Here is a 20863-nt window from a genome sequence, read left to right as displayed (position 1 = left end):
ATTAGTACACAGGGCGATTCAAAAGTCAGGGCCACCTGAACCAAAAGAGACACAAATAGGAAACATTTGTAGAACACTTAGTTGGGTGGGGAAAAGTTTTTGGCACTATGGTGGTGCCTGCCGGCCATCTTGGATTCAGCCCAATAAACGTCAATGGAAAGGGGGGTCATGGGATACATGATTTAGGGGTAGGATTACATCGGAAGTCGATAGGTGTCGTCTATTGTTCAGCACCTGCAACCATGTTTGAGTTATGGAAGTCATGTTGAGTATTAATAAAGTTACGTTAATTATCTGGTATGGAAAACACTAATCACAGGTCTGTTCAGGCACCAGAAGTCGAGGCTTTCAATCAAGAACACCCAGGAAGACGGATCCAGAACACACACAGAACTGGAGAACTTGATCTCTCGATGCTCCAATGCCTCGGCTCGGATGACCAGATCTTGGCTTGTGTTGGACATCTGGGAAAACTGGGTGACAACCAATATGGCTGCCATCATGGCTTATCTCCCAGCTTTCCTAGAAGAGAATGACTCAAGGTGATGCTCATATACAGGGTGATTCAAAAGTCAGGGCCACCCAGAATCTCTTCTTTAAAAAGAATTAACCACTTGACTCCTGCTGTCACCAGAAGGCCCGATAGGGAAGTCATCCGTGACGTCCCGCAAACCTACTGGGGGGCTTCCACAATACCACACACAACCTATATACAGATGTACCGCGGTTTTTAGAAGAAAGCAGCCATTTTTTCCTAACCCTGAAGACCTCTTTAACCGATTACATCACGGGGTTTGATGACATCACAGAGGGAGCGCCCTCCCTCTGTGAACCCTTACATGTGGGGGTTGCTGACCAACTGTTGCAGCAGTAGACTGGCTATCAGTAACAGCCGGCTCCCGCTGCCAGGTGGCTCGGGATCTCTTCGGATCTTGCACTATCCACATGATGTAAGGTTACATCATTTTGCATTAAGTACCACGTTGCCAAAATGTGAGAAAGTAAGTGGTGAATAATTAGAGGCACAGGGAGACGCCGGCGCCACGTGAGCCCCGAGAGAAGCCGGCGGTGCTCTTACTTATCCAGCATGTGGTAGACGGTGATCTGCACGGCTCGGTCTCTGTACAGCAGCAGCGGGGCCAGCGTATTCAGCAGGCTCTGTAAGCGGTCCGACAGGCGGCTCTTCTGTCCAGCGACAAACTTGGCAGGGAGCTTGTGGTTCAGCAGCTGCTCCTTTGAAATGAAGCACAAAGCTTGGCCCAGCGACTGCAGCACGGAGGTGTGATAAGACGTCTCCGGAGCCTTGTTCTCCCCTGCACACGGAGAGATAAAAGTCAGAGCGCACAGATGCACGGACCCCAGTATAGCAAGACCGCTTCATGGAAATAAGCCAAAAGGGTTAAAATCAGAATTCCCACATGTGAATCTATTTAGGATGTAAGGACACCCAGACACATCCGACAGCTCGCGCGGCACGGTTCTCCGCCACATGATACCGGAGGCGGAGTTAGCCGCTGTCAGCCGCACGTCTGGCATCGACAAATCCCCCTTGAGAATAGAAGGATTGGGCATGTTGAAATCCATCTGCCTAATCCTCATCTGCAGTCAGGAGGCCGCCATACCATTAGATGAACAGCTGAACCCTCCGAAAATCGATGTAGTTGACAACCTATGACTAATGTGTACGGCCACCCTTAAAGGGGTTGTACCAAGATTGCAAGGGTTATCCCTTAACCATAGAATAGGAAATAACCTGCTGATTGGAGGGGTCTCACTGCTGAGACCCATGTAGATCTCAAGATCAAGAGTCCCGTTCTCCTCATTGTGGGCTTACCATCCCGCCACTTGCACCTAGGGAGGAGGAGAATGAATGAAGCACCGGTCATGCAAGCGCACTGTTGCTCCATTCACTGCCAATGGGACTGCGGAGGTACCTGAATGGCAGCCGCTTGTGTATTTCCATCAGCCCCACTGAAATGAATGGAGCGCTGGCGGCCCATGCTTGGTCAGGCACTCCCTCCATGTGGACATCACTGCAAAGGGAGAAGAGACCCCCACAGTGATGGGCAGAATACTACACGGGAGTCCCGTACTGGAGACTGGCAGGGGACTCAGCGGTGAGACCCCCACCGATCAGCAGGTTATTCTCTATCTTATGGATGAAGCACAATGTGCGATCTCAGCACAACCCCTTGAAGGCGACTTTCATGCAGTATTGTGCGGCGTTCGCTCTCAGTGCGTATGTCCAACGTATTCATAGACCCCAATCACCCGGCGGAGGATGGCTGGCATATGTTAATACACCTTTTTTTTGCTGTAGCATTCCATCCAGAGGTAAGATCTGTTAATAGGTCTAGACTGGGATAACCTCCTGACCCCCAAATACTGCAAAACGACCCTCGGAGGAGCCCAGAGGGGCGAAACTACAACTTCCATTGTGAATTCGTTTAGCTCAGCTCCTATACGGGGTGCAGTGGAAAAGCCTGATCCAGCGCTATACCCCACTACTGGCATCCTGAAGTAAGGGAAGTACTAGAAGCGGCCTCCTTCAGCTACGGCAGGAGCAGATCATCCAGCAAGTCATCCGCCGCCGTCTGCAGGAGATTCGGCGACCGATCCTATAGGGCGCCAGTATGAGACACAGCGCCAGTCTTTATGTATAGCGCTGTCACTATGCAGCGCAGCACAGAAAGCCACATGGCTCACATCGGTCCCCGTCACTAGTGGGGTGCACCAATATCCCTAAAAATCCAACATTACCGCCAATGTCATAGAAATGCAGAAATATCTTGAAATATCAGCATCCTATTTCCTGCTGCTCTGCACGCTGGGGTCCGTCTAGCAGTAAGCTTGTGGAGTGCAGGAGGAAACATGGGCGGACATACCGGCTGCACACATTGGTTGACATGGTGGGACTTAAAGGGATTTTCCCACTAATGATAATTATAGTATCCCATCTGCACAGGAGAGGGGATAAATGTCTGACCGCTGGGGGTCCTACCAACCGAGACCCCCTGCGATCCCAACATCTGTGCACCCTGGGTGACTATGGCTCCATTCACCTCTGTCCCTATCCCCTAGATGTGAATGGAGTGGTGGTCCCTTCAGGGTATATAGATGAGATCAGTGGAGCAGTCGGACCCCCAGCAATCAGACATTTATTGTCATCAGCGGGAAAACCCATTTAAACCTGGAACTCTGATGCAACAAGGCAAGAGTCCTAACCACTGAGCCACCGTACTGCCCAACATTTCGTCCTAGATTTAAAGGGGCTGTTCTGGACTTTTACTAGTAATGGCCTCCTCTCAGGATAGGTCAACAATAGCTGATCGAAGGGGGTCTGCCGCTCAGGCGCCTGCCAATCAGCTGATCGCTGGGCTAAAAGCAGATGGTGCCATCAGCACTGCAGCAGCCCCGTTTGGTACTACAGGCACAGCTACCATTAACTTCAATGGGGGTTGTGCCTGCAGTACCAAACTGGGCCACTGCAATACTGATAGCGCCATATGCTTTCAACGCTGTCTGCACTAACAATCAGCCAATCGGTGGGGATCCCGAGCGGCAGATCCCACCAGTGAGCTATAGGATCCCACCAGGACAGGTCATCAGTAGTACAAGTCCTGAACAGTCCCTTTATACTGGACCTCCCATTTTTGTTGACCTCCAGAGGCTATAAACACACTTGTCTTGTTATAGCAGAGAACAAGTCTTAATAAGACCTCCGACATAGCAGCATTATTACTAATCCGTGTCATGGATGTGAAAAACACGTCAGACACACGGAAAGCATACGGACTCATATTGTTAAATGAGGCGGCACACGCAGACTCCGACTACATGAAAAGACTCAACGTGTGACCCGTCCGTGTCCGGAGGAGGATAAGGAGGTGCAGATGTGGGCTAACGTGTGGACCGTCCATAAACCGGACAGCGTCTGAGCCTCCGGAGCACACGGTAAGTCCGCACCCAGTGTAAAGGGAGGACAGGAGCCTCCGGACATGACATCACGGGGTTGTATCACTATATCCCATTATATACACCCTGCGGCTGTGTCTCTATATCCCATTATATACACCCTGCGGCTGTGTCTCTATATCCCATTATATACACCCTGCGGCTGTGTCTCTATATCCCATTATATACACCCAGCGGTTGTGTCTCTATATCCCATTATATACACCCTGCGGTTGTGTCTCTATATCCCATTATATACACCCTGCGGTTGTGTCCCTATATCCCATTATATACACCCTGCGGTTGTGTCTCTATATCCCATTATATACACCCTGCGGCTGTGTCCCTATATCCCATTATATACACCCTGCGGTTGTGTCTCTATATCCCATTATATACACCCTGCGGTTGTGTCTCTATATCCCATTATATACACCCTGCGGTTGTGTCTCTATATCCCATTATATACACCCTGCGGTTGTGTCTCTATATCCCATTATATACACCCTGCGGCTGTGTCCCTATATCCCATTATATACACCCTGCGGCTGTGTCCCTATATCCCATTATATACACCCTGCGGCTGTGTCTCTATATCCCATTATATACACCCTGCGGCTGTGTCTCTATATCCCATTATATACACCCTGCGGCTGTGTCTCTATATCCCATTATATACACCCTGCGGCTGTGTCTCTATATCCCATTATATACACCCTGCGGTTGTATCTCTATATCCCATTATATACACCCTGCGGCTGTGTCTCTATATCCCATTATATACACCGTGCGGCTGTGTCTCTATATCCCATTATATACACCCTGCGGTTGTGTCTCTATATCCCATTATATACACCCTGCGGTTGTATCTCTATATCCCATTATATACACCCTGCGGCAGTGTCTCTATATCCCATTATATACACCCTGCGGTTGTGTCTCTATATCCCATTATATACACCCTGCGGTTGTATCACTATATCCCATTATATACACCCAGCGGTTGTGTCTCTATATCCCATTATATACACCCTGCGGTTGTGTCTCTATATCCCATTATATACACCCTGCGGCTGTGTCCCTATATCCCATTATATACACCCTGCGGCTGTGTCCCTATATCCCATTATATACACCCTGCGGCTGTGTCTCTATATCCCATTATATACACCCTGCGGCTGTGTCTCTATATCCCATTATATACACCCTGCGGCTGTGTCTCTATATCCCATTATATACACCCTGCGGTTGTATCTCTATATCCCATTATATACACCCTGCGGCTGTGTCTCTATATCCCATTATATACACCGTGCGGCTGTGTCTCTATATCCCATTATATACACCCTGCGGTTGTGTCTCTATATCCCATTATATACACCCTGCGGTTGTATCTCTATATCCCATTATATACACCCTGCGGCAGTGTCTCTATATCCCATTATATACACCCTGCGGTTGTGTCTCTATATCCCATTATATACACCCTGCGGTTGTATCTCTATATCCCATTATATACACCCTGCGGTTGTGTCTCTATATCCCATTATATACACCCTGCGGTTGTGTCTCTATATCCCATTATATACACCCTGCAGCTGTGTCCCTATATCCCATTATATACACCCTGCGGCTGTGTCCCTATATCCCATTATATACACCCTGCGGTTGTGTCTCTATATCCCATTATATACACCCTGCGGCTGTGTCTCTATATCCCATTATATACACCCGGCGGCTGTGTCTCTATATCCCATTATATACACCCTGCGGTTGTGTCTCTATATCCCATTATATACACCCTGCGGCTGTGTCGCTATATCCCATTATATACACCCTGCGGCTGTGTCTCTATATCCCATTATATACACCCTGCGGCTGTGTCTCTATATCCCATTATATACACCCTGCGGTTGTGTCTCTATATCCCATTATATACACCCTGCGGCTGTGTCTCTATATCCCATTATATACATCCTGTGGCTGTATCTCTATATCCCATTATATACACCCTGCGGTTGATTCACTATATCCCATTATATACACCCTGCGGTTGTTTCACTATATCCCATTATATACACCCAGCGGTTGTGTCTCTATATCCCATTATATACACCCTGCGGTTGTGTCTCTATATCCCATTATATACACCCTGCGGTTGTGTCTCTATATCCCATTATATACACCCTGCGGTTGTGTCGCTATATCCCATTATATACACCCAGCGGTTGTGTCTCTATATCCCATTATATACACCCTGCGGTTGTGTCTCTATATCCCATTATATACACCCTGCGGTTGTGTCTCTATATCCCATTATATACACCCTGCGGTTGTGTCGCTATATCCCATAATATACACCCTGCGGTTGTGTCTCTATATCCCCTTATATACACCCTGCGGTTCTGTCTCTATATCCCATTATATACACCCTGTGGTTGTGTCACTATATCCCCTTATATACACCCTGCGGTTGTGTCGCTATATCCCATTATATACACCCTGCGGCTGTGTCTCTACATCCCATTATATACACCCTGCGGTTGTGTCGTTATATCCCATTATATACACCCTGCGGATGTGTCTCTATATCCCATTATATACACCCTGTGGTTGTGTCTCTATATCCCATTATATACACCCTGCGGTTGTGTCGCTATATCCCATTATATACACCCTGCGGCTGTGTCTCTACATCCCATTATATACACCCTGCGGCTGTGTCTGTATATCCCATTATATACACCCTGTGGTTGTGTCTCTATATCCCATTATATACACCCTGCGGTTGTGTCTCTATATCCCCTTATATACACCCTGCGGTTGTGTCTCTATATCCCATTATATACACCCTGCGGCTGTCTCTCTATATCCCATTATATACACCCTGCGGCTGTGTCTATATATCCCATTATATACACCCTGTGGTTGTGTCTCTATATCCCATTATATACACCCTGTGGTTGTGTCTCTATATCCCATTATATACACCCTGCGTTTGTGTCCCTATATCCCATTATATACACCCTGTGGTTGTGTCTCTATATCCCATTATATACACCCTGCGGCTGTGTCTCTATATCCCATTATATACACCCTGCGGCTGTGTCTCTATATCCCATTATATACACCCTGCGGTTGTGTCTCTATATCCCATTATATACACCCTGCGGTTGTGTCTCTATATCCCATTATATTCACCCTGTGGTTGTGTCTGTATATCCCATTATATACACCCTGCGGTTGTGTCACTATATCCCATTATATACACCCCGCGGCTGTGTCTATATATCCCATTATATACACCCTGTGGTTGGGTCTCTATATCCCATTATATACACCCTGCGGTTGGGTCTTTATATCCCATTATATACACCCCGCGGTTGTGTCTCTATATCCCATTATATACACCCTGCGGCTGTGTCTCTATATCCCATTATATACACCCTGCGGTTGTGTCTCTATATCCCATTATATACACCCTGCGGTTGTGTCTCTATATCCCATTATATACACCCTGTGGTTGTGTCGCTATATCCCATTATATACACCCTGCGGTTGTGTCTCTATATCCCATTATATACACCCTGTGGTTGTGTCTCTATATCCCATTATATACACCCTGCGGTTGTGACTCTATATCCCATTATATACACCCTGTGGCTGTGTCTGTATATCCCATTATATACACCCTGCGGCTGTGTCTCTATATCCCATTATATACACCCTGCGGCTGTGTCTCTATATCCCATTATATACACCCTGCGGCTGTGTCTCTATATCCCATTATATACACCCTGCGGCTGTGTCCCTATATCCCATTATATACACCCTGCGGTTGGTTCTTTATATCCCATTATATACACCCTGCGGTTGTGTCTCTATATCCCATTATATACACCCTGCGGTTGTGTCTCTATATCCCATTATACACACCCTGCGGCTGTGTCTCTATATCCCATTATATACACCCTGCGGCTGTGTCTATATACCCCATCATATAGGTCACCTGTTATTTGCACCAGCAGCGGTAACAATAAGCCACGGACGCCTTCAGAAAAGAATTCGTTCCACTCTGAGATCCGTTTTGCAGGCAGCGTCTCGGCGGCGCTCGTCGGCGCGGTTTGGAAATAAGCAGATAAATCTGCGGCCAGGTTGCAGCTGACGCAAGCGAAGAGCCGAACAAGTGGTTGATGGTAGCGTGCCGAGCTCTCACACGCCGTCTGCGGATGTGAAGACGGAAAAGGAATATGTGATTACAATAAGGACAAAATATGATGAAGACATTCTACCAGCTCATCGATAATGACAGGAAGCTGCGGCTCCGAGGAAATAACCTTCGTACCACCTTCCAGGGGAATAGAACAGCCGCTGACCCGACCGTTCCTCATCAAGACGGACCGCCATGTGCGTCAGTGCAAAACAGATATTAGGGGACAGAAAAAAACCAGGTTTACCGAAAAAGCTCCCCCCACTTACCTCCAAAGAAAAAAAATGGCATGATTGCAAATTTTTAGGTTTTTCGAAAAATTAAAGGGGAATTCCAGCAATTGGGGCTTTTTTTCCCCAGTTTTCACCCAGGGGTGGGGGTCAAACTGCTGGGATCTCCCTGATCCCGAGAATGGGGGACCCATGTACCCTCCTAATTCATAGTTCACAATTCATTCTCACATTTCTGTAGTGTAGTGGCAAATCGTGTGCTGGCCACATATGCATGGCGGCGGCTCCGTTAATCTCAATAGCGCAGGCAACTAGCCAAGCGCTATCCTCGTCAGTCCCAGGAGCAGCGCCACTCTATTCATCATGACGGCTATCTGTCTGCACCACTGACAGGATTGGAGCCACTGCCGTCTATGTGCGACCAGCGGCCGATGTGCTACTACAACACTGAAACGGAAGAATGGGGAGTGAACTGTGATATAGAGGGGACACGGGTCCCCCATTCTCAGGATCAGTGGGGGGCCCAACAGTCAGACCCTTATTGATTTATCATTTTTTTACCCATCCAGTGGATAAATAAAAACTTTAAAAAATGCGGGAATACCGTTGTTAACGGTACCAATAAAAAATAAAATAGAACTCATCCTGCAAAGATGCAAGTCCTTGTTCATCTACGTCAACGGAGGGATAGAAACATCAAGAAGTTGTGGCTCTTGGAATGGGGGGGGGGGGGATAAAATAAAAAGATAAATGTAAAAAACGCACTCTGGTACTGAAGGAGTTATTTATCAGTGTTTAAAAGTTAGAAAAACTTTAAAACTTCAGTAGGTAAACACTGCCCTCTAGTGGTGTTTTGCAGTAACTGCAGTAGCTCATGAGGACGGCAGCAGAACACTCAGCGGGCTTCACAGAAAATCATTTCCTGGTGTTAGTCATAACAACAAATAAATCACCAGGATTCTTGGCTATCCAGGAACGTCCTCGTCTGATGCAAGCTAACATTCAGCCAGTGATTTAGGAGAGAGGCCTGGACGGCGGGCATTCGGATTAACCCCATAAGGACAAAGCGCTCTAAATTTACGGGGCTTGGTCCTGGGCTTTAATTCTGTCTGACAGTAAAAATAGGACGCGGGACTAAAGCTCCTGTTCCTGCAATCTAGCAGGAGCCAGTCAGGTTCTCGGCTGTTAGTCACAGCAGAGGACCCAGAGGAGAAGGGAGAAGCGGATTTAACAGCTTCTGCCTTCTCTCTTGCAGGCTGCGTGGTGATCACGTGACCACCGGGTACTCACTGAAACAGCAGAGCTTCAGGGTCCTAGCAACCCCAGATCAGCTCTGCCAGTGACAACTGTCACTACAGGGGGATGCGTTCTCCTGTAACTAGGGCTCCTATGGATGTGGCTTCTATAGATGCCCCAGCTACAGGGGGAAAGTGAAATTAAAAAAGAAGAAAAAAAAAAAAAGAATGTGAATGACCCCCAGAAGTCTTATATGACATCATGGGAGACATAGAGGTTAAAAAAAAAATAGTTACAAAAATAAGTTTAGAAGAAAAAAAATTGCAGAAAAGTACAATATAATAAATTAAACAAAATAATATTGTTTTTAATCTTTTTACCCCCCAAGGCTGGGGTCACACAGGGCGGAATACCACCGGAAATATCGCGGTTTGGCCGCAGCGAAAAGCCACAAGATTTCCGCCAGGAAAGAGCTGCTTCAAAACCTGTGGCACCTAGCTGCGGGTTTTGGAGCGGTCTGGCCGCTCGCTTTTCCGTTGCAACCGGCACTCCCATAGAGGAGAGCGCGGCCGCAACGGAGAAAAAAATAATAGACATGCTACGGTCAGGGAATCCGCGCCGCAGTGTCAACTTCTGCTGGCTTTGCCGCGACAGATTGGCCGTCCCGTGTGGACGAGATTTTTCACAAATGTCGTCCACATGGCTGACTAATCCCGGGATTAGGTCAGTAAAACCACCAGATGGGTAAAAAAAAAAAAAACATGCAAAAAACTGTCTGGTCCTTTAGAACCGAAACACCCTGGTCCTTAAGGCGAAACACCCTGGTCCTTAAGGGGTTAAATAGATCTGCTCGGCCCCATCGGTCTAACATCCTCTGGTACCGCAGGAGTTATTCATCAGTGTGCTAAAGCTGTAAGACGTTGGCGTGCGAGGCCGAGGACGTTGGCGTGCGAGGCCGAGGACGTTGGCGTGCGAGGCCGAGGACGTTGGCGTGCGAGGCCGAGGACGTTGGCGTGCGAGGCCGAGGACGTTGGCGTGCGAGGCCGAGGACGTTGGCGTGCGAGGCCGAGGACGTTGGCGTGCGAGGCCGAGGACGTTGGCGTGCGAGGCCGAGGACGTTGGCGTGCGAGGCCGAGGACGTTGGCGTGCGAGGCCGAGGACGTTGGCGTGCGAGGCCGAGGACGTTGGCGTGCGAGGCCGAGGACGTTGGCGTGCGAGGCCGAGGACGTTGGCGTGCGAGGCCGAGGACGTTGGCGTGCGAGGCCGAGGACGTTGGCGTGCGAGGCCGAGGACGTTGGCGTGCGAGGCCGAGGACGTTGGCGTGCGAGGCCGAGGACGTTGGCGTGCGAGGCCGAGGACGTTGGCGTGCGAGGCCGAGGACGTTGGCGTGCGAGGCCGAGGACGTTGGCGTGCGAGGCCGAGGACGTTGGCGTGCGAGGCCGAGGACGTTGGCGTGCGAGGCCGAGGACGTTGGCGTGCGAGGCCGAGGACGTTGGCGTGCGAGGCCGAGGACGTTGGCGTGCGAGGCCGAGGACGTTGGCGTGCGAGGCCGAGGACGTTGGCGTGCGAGGCCGAGGACGTTGGCGTGCGAGGCCGAGGACGTTGGCGTGCGAGGCCGAGGACGTTGGCGTGCGAGGCCGAGGACGTTGGCGTGCGAGGCCGAGGACGTTGGCGTGCGAGGCCGAGGACGTTGGCGTGCGAGGCCGAGGACGTTGGCGTGCGAGGCCGAGGACGTTGGCGTGCGAGGCCGAGGACGTTGGCGTGCGAGGCCGAGGACGTTGGCGTGCGAGGCCGAGGACGTTGGCGTGCGAGGCCGAGGACGTTGGCGTGCGAGGCGGAGGACGTTGGCGTGCGAGGCGGAGGACGTTGGCGTGCGAGGCGGAGGACGTTGGCGTGCGAGGCGGAGGACGTTGGCGTGCGAGGCGGAGGACGTTGGCGTGCGAGGCGGAGGACGTTGGCGTGCGAGGCGGAGGACGTTGGCGTGCGAGGCGGAGGACGTTGGCGTGCGAGGCGGAGGACGTTGGCGTGCGAGGCGGAGGACGTTGGCGTGCGAGGCGGAGGACGTTGGCGTGCGAGGCGGAGGACGTTGGCGTGCGAGGCGGAGGACGTTGGCGTGCGAGGCGGAGGACGTTGGCGTGCGAGGCGGAGGACGTTGGCGTGCGAGGCGGAGGACGTTGGCGTGCGAGGCGGAGGACGTTGGCGTGCGAGGCGGAGGACGTTGGCGTGCGAGGCGGAGGACGTTGGCGTGCGAGGCGGAGGACGTTGGCGTGCGAGGCGGAGGACGTTGGCGTGCGAGGCGGAGGACGTTGGCGTGCGAGGCGGAGGACGCTGCATGCTGAACACCAGCAGCAGACCTGCAAGCAAAGGATTCTGCAAAGCAGGGAAGTCGGGTGTTAAAGGGAAGCGGTCATCACGCTCGAGCCTCAAACTATATGGGGCTCAACAGGTAGGTGGATGGGGGGGAGGAGTCTCCTGTTCCTGCGCCGTTTCCCTGTGAAGTTGGCGCCCGCACACACTGACTTATTAAATGTCTCTGAGCCAGCGCTCTCCCATAGAGATGAACATGAGAGTGCGGGCGCAGAACCAGAGTCAGTCATACTGCACACGCCATAACTTCACGGGGACACAGCGCAGCAACGGGGCACCCACTGTATCAAACAAGCTCCCCATCACCCCAAATCCTCACCTTTGAGACCCATAATGTAGATTTAGGATAGGTTCCCTTTAAGGCTGGTTGTCTCCTATATACTATCAGCACGTCCCTAACGTGAAACCGCCCTTGATGGGAGCAGATCCAAGATGAAACACTCCTGCTGCCCGGTACAGTAACTGCCCCCCCTAATACAAGGAGAGCGCCCCCTGCAATCAGGAAATATCCAGCAGTCTCCCCAACACTTACAGGTCAGTCGTCCGCAGACTCACCTCCAACCAGGACAACATGGAGCACAATATAAAGTCCCACTCCGTGTCCTCCAGGGAGGGTAAAGCAGACGCAGAGTATTTCAGCAGATGTGAGAAGAATCTGATGATTTCAACATTCAGCCCAACTAAGTCCAAGGCAGTGTTCTCCAAAGTGCTGCAAAACACAACATGAAGACGTGAGGATGTATGGAAGACATCACAGGAAGGACAGCGAGAGCAGAGGGGGTGGCGCAGGGGGGGCAAAGCAGAGGGGGTGGCGCAGGGGGGGGGCAAAGCAGAGGGGGGGGCAGGGGGGGGGCAAAGCAGAGGGGGCGGTGCAGGGGGGGCAAAGCAGAGGGGGGGCAGAGCAGAGGGGGTGGCGCAAGGGGGGCAGAGCGGGCGGCGCAGGGGGGCAGAGCAGAGCGGGCGGCGCAGTGGGGCAGAGCAGAGCTGGCGGCGCAGGGGGGCAGAGCAGAGCTGGCGGCGCAGGGGGGCAGAGCAGAGCGGGCGGCGCAGGGGGGCAGAGCAGAGCGGGCGGCGCAGGGGGGCAGAGCAGAGCGGGCGGCGCAGGGGGGCAGAGCAGAGCGGGCGGCGCAGGGGGGCAGAGCAGAGCGGGCGGCGCAGGGGGGCAGAGCAGAGCGGGCGGCGCAGGGGGGCAGAGCAGAGCGGGCGGCGCAAGGGGGCAGAGCAGAGCGGGCGGCGCAAGGGGGCAGAGCAGAGCGGGCGGCGCAAAGGGGGGCAGAGCAGAGCGGGCGGCGCAAAGGGGGGCAGAGCAGAGCGGGCGGCGCAAAGGGGGGCAGAGCAGAGCGGGCGGCGCAAAGGGGGGCAGAGCAGAGCGGGCGGCGCAAAGGGGGGCAGAGCAGAGCGGGCGGCGCAAAGGGGGGCAGAGCAGAGCGGGCGGTGCAAAGGGGGGCAGAGCAGAGCGGGTGGCGCAAAGGGGGGCAGAGCAGAGCGGGTGGCGCAAAGGGGGGCAGAGCAGAGCGGGTGGCGCAAAGGGGGGCAGAGCAGAGCGGGTGGCGCAAAGGGGGGCCGAGCAGAGCGGGTGGCGCAAAGGGGGGCAGAGCAGAGCGGGTGGCGCAAAGGGGGGAAAGGGGGCGGCGCAAAGGGCGCAGAGCAAAGCAGAGAGGGCGGCGCAGCACGAGGGTAGTGCAGAGGGGGCAGCAGAGCGCAGGGGCAGCAACAGGGCAGAGCGTGGGTACATCGATAGCTAGTTTAGAAGCTGACACTCTAACATGATGTCTCTCAGGGACCCCTGAGCGTTCACTGGTCAGGTGGGACATGAAACGAATAGGGTCATCTCACCTGCTGAACAGAAAGATGTTCTCCTGAGCGTTCTTCCACGTGAAAATTACTTTTAGTATTCCCGGGAGAAGCTCGGGGGACGGGATGGACTCCGCATCCAGGCAGGAATTGATAATGGCAAGAAAACCAAATCCTCCTGCAGGGAAATAATACAATCAGTTTGAAGCCAACAGGGTGGGGGTGATACAGGAGGTACAAGTGGGGGTAGAAGGTGAGAACGGGCAGTACAGGAATTACATGTGGAAATCAGTTATTAGGAAGCCAACATGGTGGGGCGATAAGGAGGTGCAGGGGTAGAGGTCGTATGTAGTAAGTAGGGTGGAAGGTGTGGGAAGCCATAGGGAGGGGCAGGAAATTTGGTATGCTTCTCTGAAGAGGTGCGTTTTTAAGGCACTTCTGAAATTTCGTGCATCGGGAATTGTCCGGATGCCTTGGGGTAGAGCATTCCAGAGGATGGGTGCTGCTCTGGTGAAGTCCTGTAGGCGAGCATGAGAGGTTCGTATTACAGGGGTGTTTAGTCTGAGTGTGTTAGCCGATCGGAGTGACCGGGCTGGGTGGTGTACTGACAGGAGGGAGGCGATGTATGGTGGCGCAGCGCCATGCAGAGCTTTGTGGGTGAGGTAGAGGAGTTTAATATTAGTTCTGCAGTGGATGGGCAGCCAATGCAGCGACTGGCATAGTGCAGAGGCGTCTGAATAACGACTGGATAGAAAAGTGAGTCTAGCTGCTGCATTTAGTATGGATTGGAGCGGAGCGAGTCTAGTGCGGGGGAGGCCAATGAGTAGCGAGTTGTATTAGGCAAGTCGGGAGTGGATGAGGGCAACCACGAGTGTCTTTAGCGTGTCCGTGGTGAGGAACGGACGTATTTTAGCAATATTCCTGAGGTGCATGTGACATGTTTGGGCCAGAGATTGGATATGGGGGGCAAAGGAGAGGTCAGAGTCCAGTGTGACCCCAAGGCATCGGGCATGCCGTCGGGGGGTTATGATGGTGCCAGACACTGGAATGGAGATGTTGAGGGGAGGTCGGTTAGAAGGTGGAAAGACAAGGAGGTCAGTTTTAGAGAGGCTTAGTTTGAGAAAAAGGGAGGACATAGTGTTAGAGACAGCGGACAGACAGTCGGTGATACTTTGGAGGAATGGTCCAGAGATCTCACGAGAGGAGGTGTATAGTTGGGTGTCATCAGGGTAGAGATGGTATTGGAGGCTGAAATTGTGGATGGTTTGTCCAATTGGGGCAGTATAGATAGAGAAGAGAAGGAGATCAAGGACCGAGCCCTGGGGGACCCCAACAGCGAGAGGAAGTGGAGCAGAGATAGAACCAGCAAAGGAAACACTGAAAGAGCGGTCAGAGAGGTAGGAAGAGAACCAGGAGAGAGCAGTATCCTTTAGACCAATAGAGCGGAGCATAGTGAGAAGGAGATTATGGTCGACAGTGTCAAATGCAGCAGACAGGTCAAGGAGGATTAGTAGGGAGTAATCACCTCTCGACTTTGCAGTCATCGGGTCATTTGATACGTTTGTAAGGGCAGTTTCGGTCGAGTGTAGAGAGCGGAAACCAGACTGGAGGGGGTCGAGGAGCGAGGTGTCAGAGAGAAAGCGAGTAAGGCGGGAGTAGACCAGGCGTTCCAGTAATTTGGAGATGAAGGGGAGGTTTGAGATGGATCAGTAGTTGGCAGCATCAGTCGGGTCCAGGGTTGGTTCTTTAAGCAGAGGGGATATTGAGTGTTTAAATGAGGGGCAAGTGCCAGAGGTAAGGGAGAGGTTTCCGCCCTCTACACTCAACAAACCGCCCTCACAAAAATATCAAATGACCTGATGACGGCATGTTATCAGGCGGAGTACAGAGGGGTTTGTTTAGGGAATGCGGTATGTCTCCCTGAAGAGGTGCGTTTTTAGAGCACGCCTGAAGTTCTGCGAGTCCTGGATTGCCCGGGTATCCTTTGGTAGTGCATTCCAGAGGACCGGTGCTGCTCTGGAGAAGTCTTGGAGGCGGGAATGAGAAGTTCGAATTAAAGGGGCACTCAGTCTGGTTTCGTTAGCAGAGCGGAGAGCCCGGGCTGGGTGATGGATTGAGGTGAGGGAGGCAATATAGGGTAGCGCTGCACTGTGGAGGGCTTTGTGGATGAAGGTAGCGAGTTTGAATTGAATTCTGTATGTAACGGGCAGCCAGTGCAGTGACTGGCACAGGGCAGAGGCGTCCGAGTAGCGGCTGGACAGGAAGATGAGCCTGGCTGCTGCATTCAGGATAGATTGGAGAGGGTAGAGTCTGGTGCAGGGGAGGCCGATCAGCAACGAGTTTTAGTAATTGAGCCGAGAGTGGATGAGGGCAACAGTGAGCGTTCTTAGCGTGTCCCACGGTGAGAAATATATGAATATTAAGGAGTCGCACTCAGATCTACGACTCACTGCAAAGTTTGAAATATAAGTTTTCCAAACTTCCTGAAGCCACCGATAAGCGACAGATCCCTGACATCAGTGTGGCTGTCACTATGATGTAGTGTCCGCAGCCCAGGGACCATTAGGGACCTGACAGGTTCTTTTTAAACACTTTTTGTGGAATATCTGAAAAGGAGCGCGGCTTCCCAGAGAGGGGAGGAGCTTAGCAGGATATGTGTGGTCTGAATGTGACATTCTGCACCAAAAAAATGTAAATCCTATCAAAATGGCATCAACCCTGCTGGATGGGAGCAGATATGTACATTGATACCAGAGACCCAGAGTCCCCCTTAAAGGCAAACTGTCATCAGCTCTGAGCCCCAAAAACCATGTTATGGGGCTCAAAGATCAGGGAACAGGGACTCCGGGGGAGAGCTGTTTGATACTCACCGTTCACCCCGTTCTAGCACTGTGCCAAGTCAGCATGCCAGCAGTTTGACTCTTCATCTCTATGGGAAGTGAATAGCCGTTGGCGCGCATTGACTTCATGCGGACACAGGGCCGGAACGGGCGCCCGGTAATGTATTTCCCCGTACTCCCCGTTGTATAACCTTTCAGCCTCGTAACGTGGTTCATGGGGCTCCAGGGTAATGCCATGTATTCGGTATAATTCCTTCTACGGTTATGGAGTTACTCACCATCTGTATGAGACAAGGCGCTGGCGGGGCAGGACATCAGGCGGGACACAAACTGGATGATCAGAGACTCCTTCTCCTCTGCATGCAGGAATGGGGACAGACACTGGACAGTGTGCAGGCTGCCTGGGGTCACCGGGAAGTAACTAGACCGGAGACAGAAAGCATGCTAGTAATATCTACACCGGGGTTATTCCACATGATCATGCCGATGCGAGACCCCCAGAACCCCCGTTAATGACACTTGGATGTAAATAGAGACAGAAACTTAAAAGGTTTGGTAGCATAATGTCAACAATGTTTCCCCTCCCCCTTCAGAGGGGTCAGTACGGCCCCCTTTGTCACTAGAGCCTGTAGTCACGTTCCTGCCTTATACATTGTAGCAGATCCTAACTAACGGATGCAATGACTTCTGGGATGCCGCAGATCATGGGGCATGTAGACTCTAACCACAAGGTGTAATGTCCGGGGAATGTGGAGGCTGAGGAAGATCATTATCGCCCCCACCGGCACGGCCGGTCCATCAGTTTGGTGGCCGCTGCTCACTTCTGATGTCATTGTGACAATGATGGGGGGCTCCGTCCTGCTGGGATTCCCTGTTACACTACAGCAGAAGCCATATCTGTAGAATGCCCAGATATGGAATCCCCGGGATTGTTTCCTCATGGAAGAAGAAGCGGCCGGACACTTTCCTGACGGTTGTAGCGCAAAACACATTCTCCTCGGGAAAGTCGCCCGTTTGCTCCACGCAGACCGGTGGGTTCTCCCTCCCAGATTCTGACATTACATATGTTGCCTGAAAGTTATAAGGCGACTTCATCACTAAACACTGAAGACTCCATGAAACCGCCGGCTTCCATTATAGTCAGTACACGGTCGCAGAAAGATCGCCGCCGCGCTTTGTCGTCCGGTTTCAGGGCCGGTAACAATTGTAATCAGTAGGGATAACATCACAAACATTTGCGCAGAATCTTCTACACATCTTCTGCTCGCTCTAACGGATTTCTGAGGACTTCGTGTGAATCTCGCATGAACGTGCGTCACTGTTTCCACGCTTACTGGTGGATGGCTGGATGGTTTTCACTTATAAATCAAACCCATTGCCTTAAAATTAGTGAAGCTCCGCCCAGCGGGCGCACAATTCGTAAGTGATTCACTAAACAGTTCAAAAATGTTGTTGCACATTAATAACAGACTGGTAGGTGTGAAAATTAGGGACACAAAACGCTCCCGGTCTTCGTTGGCAGCCATTTTGTCTTATATAGCGATGGCTACGGCTGTTTAAAACTTTTTGGGCCCCATTTAGCAAAACTGTCCAACAGTACGATGTCCTTGTTGCCTATAACAACCAATCACAGCGCAGCGTTCATTTCTCAAGCTGCTGAGGTAAGATGACAGCTGCGCTGTGATTGGTTGCTAGGGGCAACAAGAACGTCTTACTGGTAGACAGCTTTGCCAAATGTAACTTTTTGAGTTTGTTTCCATTGATATTAAATGTATGTACGAGAGTGTCATTAATAGAAGTTATGGGGGCTTCACATGGGGGGGATCATTTCTAATAACACTTTGTAATAAAGACCAAGGCCTTGTGCCCCCCTGGTTGTGTACGGAGGCACAGAGTTTCTCAGGTCTGTAATATGGCGCCATATGAGCCTCCACCCAGCAGCGTATTACAGCGGTACTAACTCCTAGCAGCCATGTAAGGGGGCATCCCGGCCAATGGACTAATGATGCAAACTAATACGCCGTGTACAGCAGGGAGTCAGAGGAGCTGCGGGCAACTTTTTTTATCCAAGACCAGAAAGTTGCTTTAATAAATATATTAAACTGATTAGGGCCAAATATTGCCCCCTCTGATACTCCACTAATAACTCCCTACAATACTGCCCCCCTGTGGTACCCCACTAGTAACTCCTTCAATGCGGCTCAGTATCAGATGCTTTGGAGAAGTCCAGATGCACAAGATTCAGTGGCTCCCGGTCCAGTCTAGAACTCGTGCTGATATGGAGTTACACAGCTATTTTCCTTGAGGTCCTCCAGTATGACATCTCTTAGAAACCCTTCAGACATTTCACCCACAATAGGAGTCAGACTTACTGGCCTGTAGTTTCCAGGGTCAATTGTTGACCCTTTTTTGAATACAATTTACCATGTGCCAACCCAGTGGAACAGACCCCGATTGTTAGGATCAGTTGACGTCCCAGAGGTGGGACCCCTATTGATCCTGAAGTGATGGTGTATCCTAGCACACTGCCATCGCTTTATAGGATGAGAAAAGACCCTCAACGTTTTAAAAATCATAAAAATCAAAAAGAAAAAGGGAAAAAGTTGAGATTCTGGAGAATCGTGTGGTTTAGCAGAAGAGCACCCACCTCTGTGTGCCCACCGTCAGCGGCTTCAGTTCTTCGATTCCGGGGCGGATCACATGAATAAGCTTGTGAAGAGTCAGGGACCAGATTGTTCCGCTTTCCATTGACCTGCAGGTGAGAGGCATTCAGAGACGGTGATCTGAGGAGTACCAGATGTGGGGGATATAGTGCAGCCTCGCAGGCGCCCCCTGTGTGTTACCTGGTGTAGAGCAGCTGTAGCAGAGCAGGATGGCAGCCAGCGAGCTCCTTCACCCTTCCATGGGTTATATCCAATGTCCTCAGCATATGGCGGCACTCGGTGATGATACCCGGCGGTCGCTCCAGCTCCTCGCACCACTGCAGGCTGTACAGCATCTCTGCCACTGCGGAGCAGACCAGACATTACAGAGCGGTACGTCACAAAACATGGAGAGATGCAGCTGAAGACCCTCATTCTGGACCCCACAGGGACCGGGAACCTGCATAGGGTCTGTATGGGGTTAGAGCGACACAGCGGCGTTCTACTACTACTCCCCATTGGTTGTGTCTGATATGGCAGACCAGCTCCCTTCTCCACAAGAACGGGGCTGTATCTCTTCCAACCCTTTTAACCCCTTAGGGACAAGGACGATTCCAGACCCAACGGCAACAATTTTGGGGGGGATTTTAATCTGTACTTTTCAAAAGCCATAACTTTATTTGTCCATCAAAATGGCCGTATGAGGGCTTGTTTTAGCGATACCATTTTTCGAGTATATGTCATGTGTTGTACAACTTCTCTTCTTTTTTGGGGCGGGGAGGGAGAGAAAAAAACTCCTCAATCCTGCTGCTGTTATTCATTATTTACAATCTTTTACAGCATTAATTCTGCAGCGGAGCGGCCCAATACACTTTGTAGGATTCCGATGATACGGACATTATATATTACAGCTCTGTGAGGGGCTGTTTTTTGTGTGACCAGCTGTAGTTTTTAGCAATAACATCTCGGAGCACAAACTGCTTTTTTGATCACTTTTAATGCGCTTTTTTGGGGGGGGGGGGGGGGGTGAAATGAACAAAGAAAAAAAAAACACTTTGGATGAGAAGAGTGTTCAGTTTATTGTACGGGTCATTAGGGATGCGACACTACCAAATTTTTTTTTTTTTTGAAGCACAAAGGGAAAGTGCTCAAAATGGTTTTTTTTTTACTATTTAAAGTTTTTTGGTTTTTTTTTTTAAATGTTTTTTATATCCGTGTAGGGGACTTGAACCTGTGAACATGATACTGCTTTGATAATAGACTGCAGTACTTCTGTGCTGCAATGCATTATCACTAATTATAGCGATCACAGGCCATGGCAGACCTCGACGGGCACAGCAGGAGGCAGGCTGTCAGTTACAGCTGGCTCCCGATGTGGATGCATATATATCAATTCAGCATTGACTGAGTAGCGCTGCTCATTCCAGCCACCTGATTGGTTGTTGGTTACACACCCCCTGAGGAGATCTGCACGAGTGCAACTTCACGAGGCCAGCGGGGGGTTAGGGGTTAGGGTTAGTTGCCGACCCTCCTACTGCTTATTTAACGGGCCGGCCACTCGTGCACATCTCCAAAGGGGGTGTGTACCCG

At 51.3% G+C, this 20863-nt stretch overlaps 1 protein-coding gene across 1 annotated transcript in view; it reads right to left on the bottom strand.

Annotated features, from left to right (window-relative positions):
• LTN1 (listerin E3 ubiquitin protein ligase 1) overlaps positions 1 to 20863 on the bottom strand; it is an 85836-nt gene that overhangs the window by 31351 nt on the left and 33622 nt on the right. Inside the window, exons 17-23 of the mRNA XM_066599083.1 lie at positions 19475 to 19637; positions 19279 to 19383; positions 16910 to 17052; positions 13834 to 13969; positions 12553 to 12706; positions 7964 to 8177; positions 1079 to 1313 (exon numbers count right to left, since the gene is read on the bottom strand). Coding sequence (XP_066455180.1) covers positions 1079 to 1313; positions 7964 to 8177; positions 12553 to 12706; positions 13834 to 13969; positions 16910 to 17052; positions 19279 to 19383; positions 19475 to 19637 — 1150 coding nt within the window. The remainder of the gene's footprint in view (positions 1 to 1078; positions 1314 to 7963; positions 8178 to 12552; positions 12707 to 13833; positions 13970 to 16909; positions 17053 to 19278; positions 19384 to 19474; positions 19638 to 20863) is intronic.

Source organism: Eleutherodactylus coqui, chromosome 4 (assembly GCF_035609145.1).
Source record: "Eleutherodactylus coqui strain aEleCoq1 chromosome 4, aEleCoq1.hap1, whole genome shotgun sequence".
Lineage (NCBI taxonomy): Eukaryota > Metazoa > Chordata > Amphibia > Anura > Eleutherodactylidae > Eleutherodactylus > Eleutherodactylus coqui.
The sequence above is the reverse complement of the archived record's forward strand: the minus strand, read 5'-3'. Positions and strand labels throughout refer to the sequence as shown.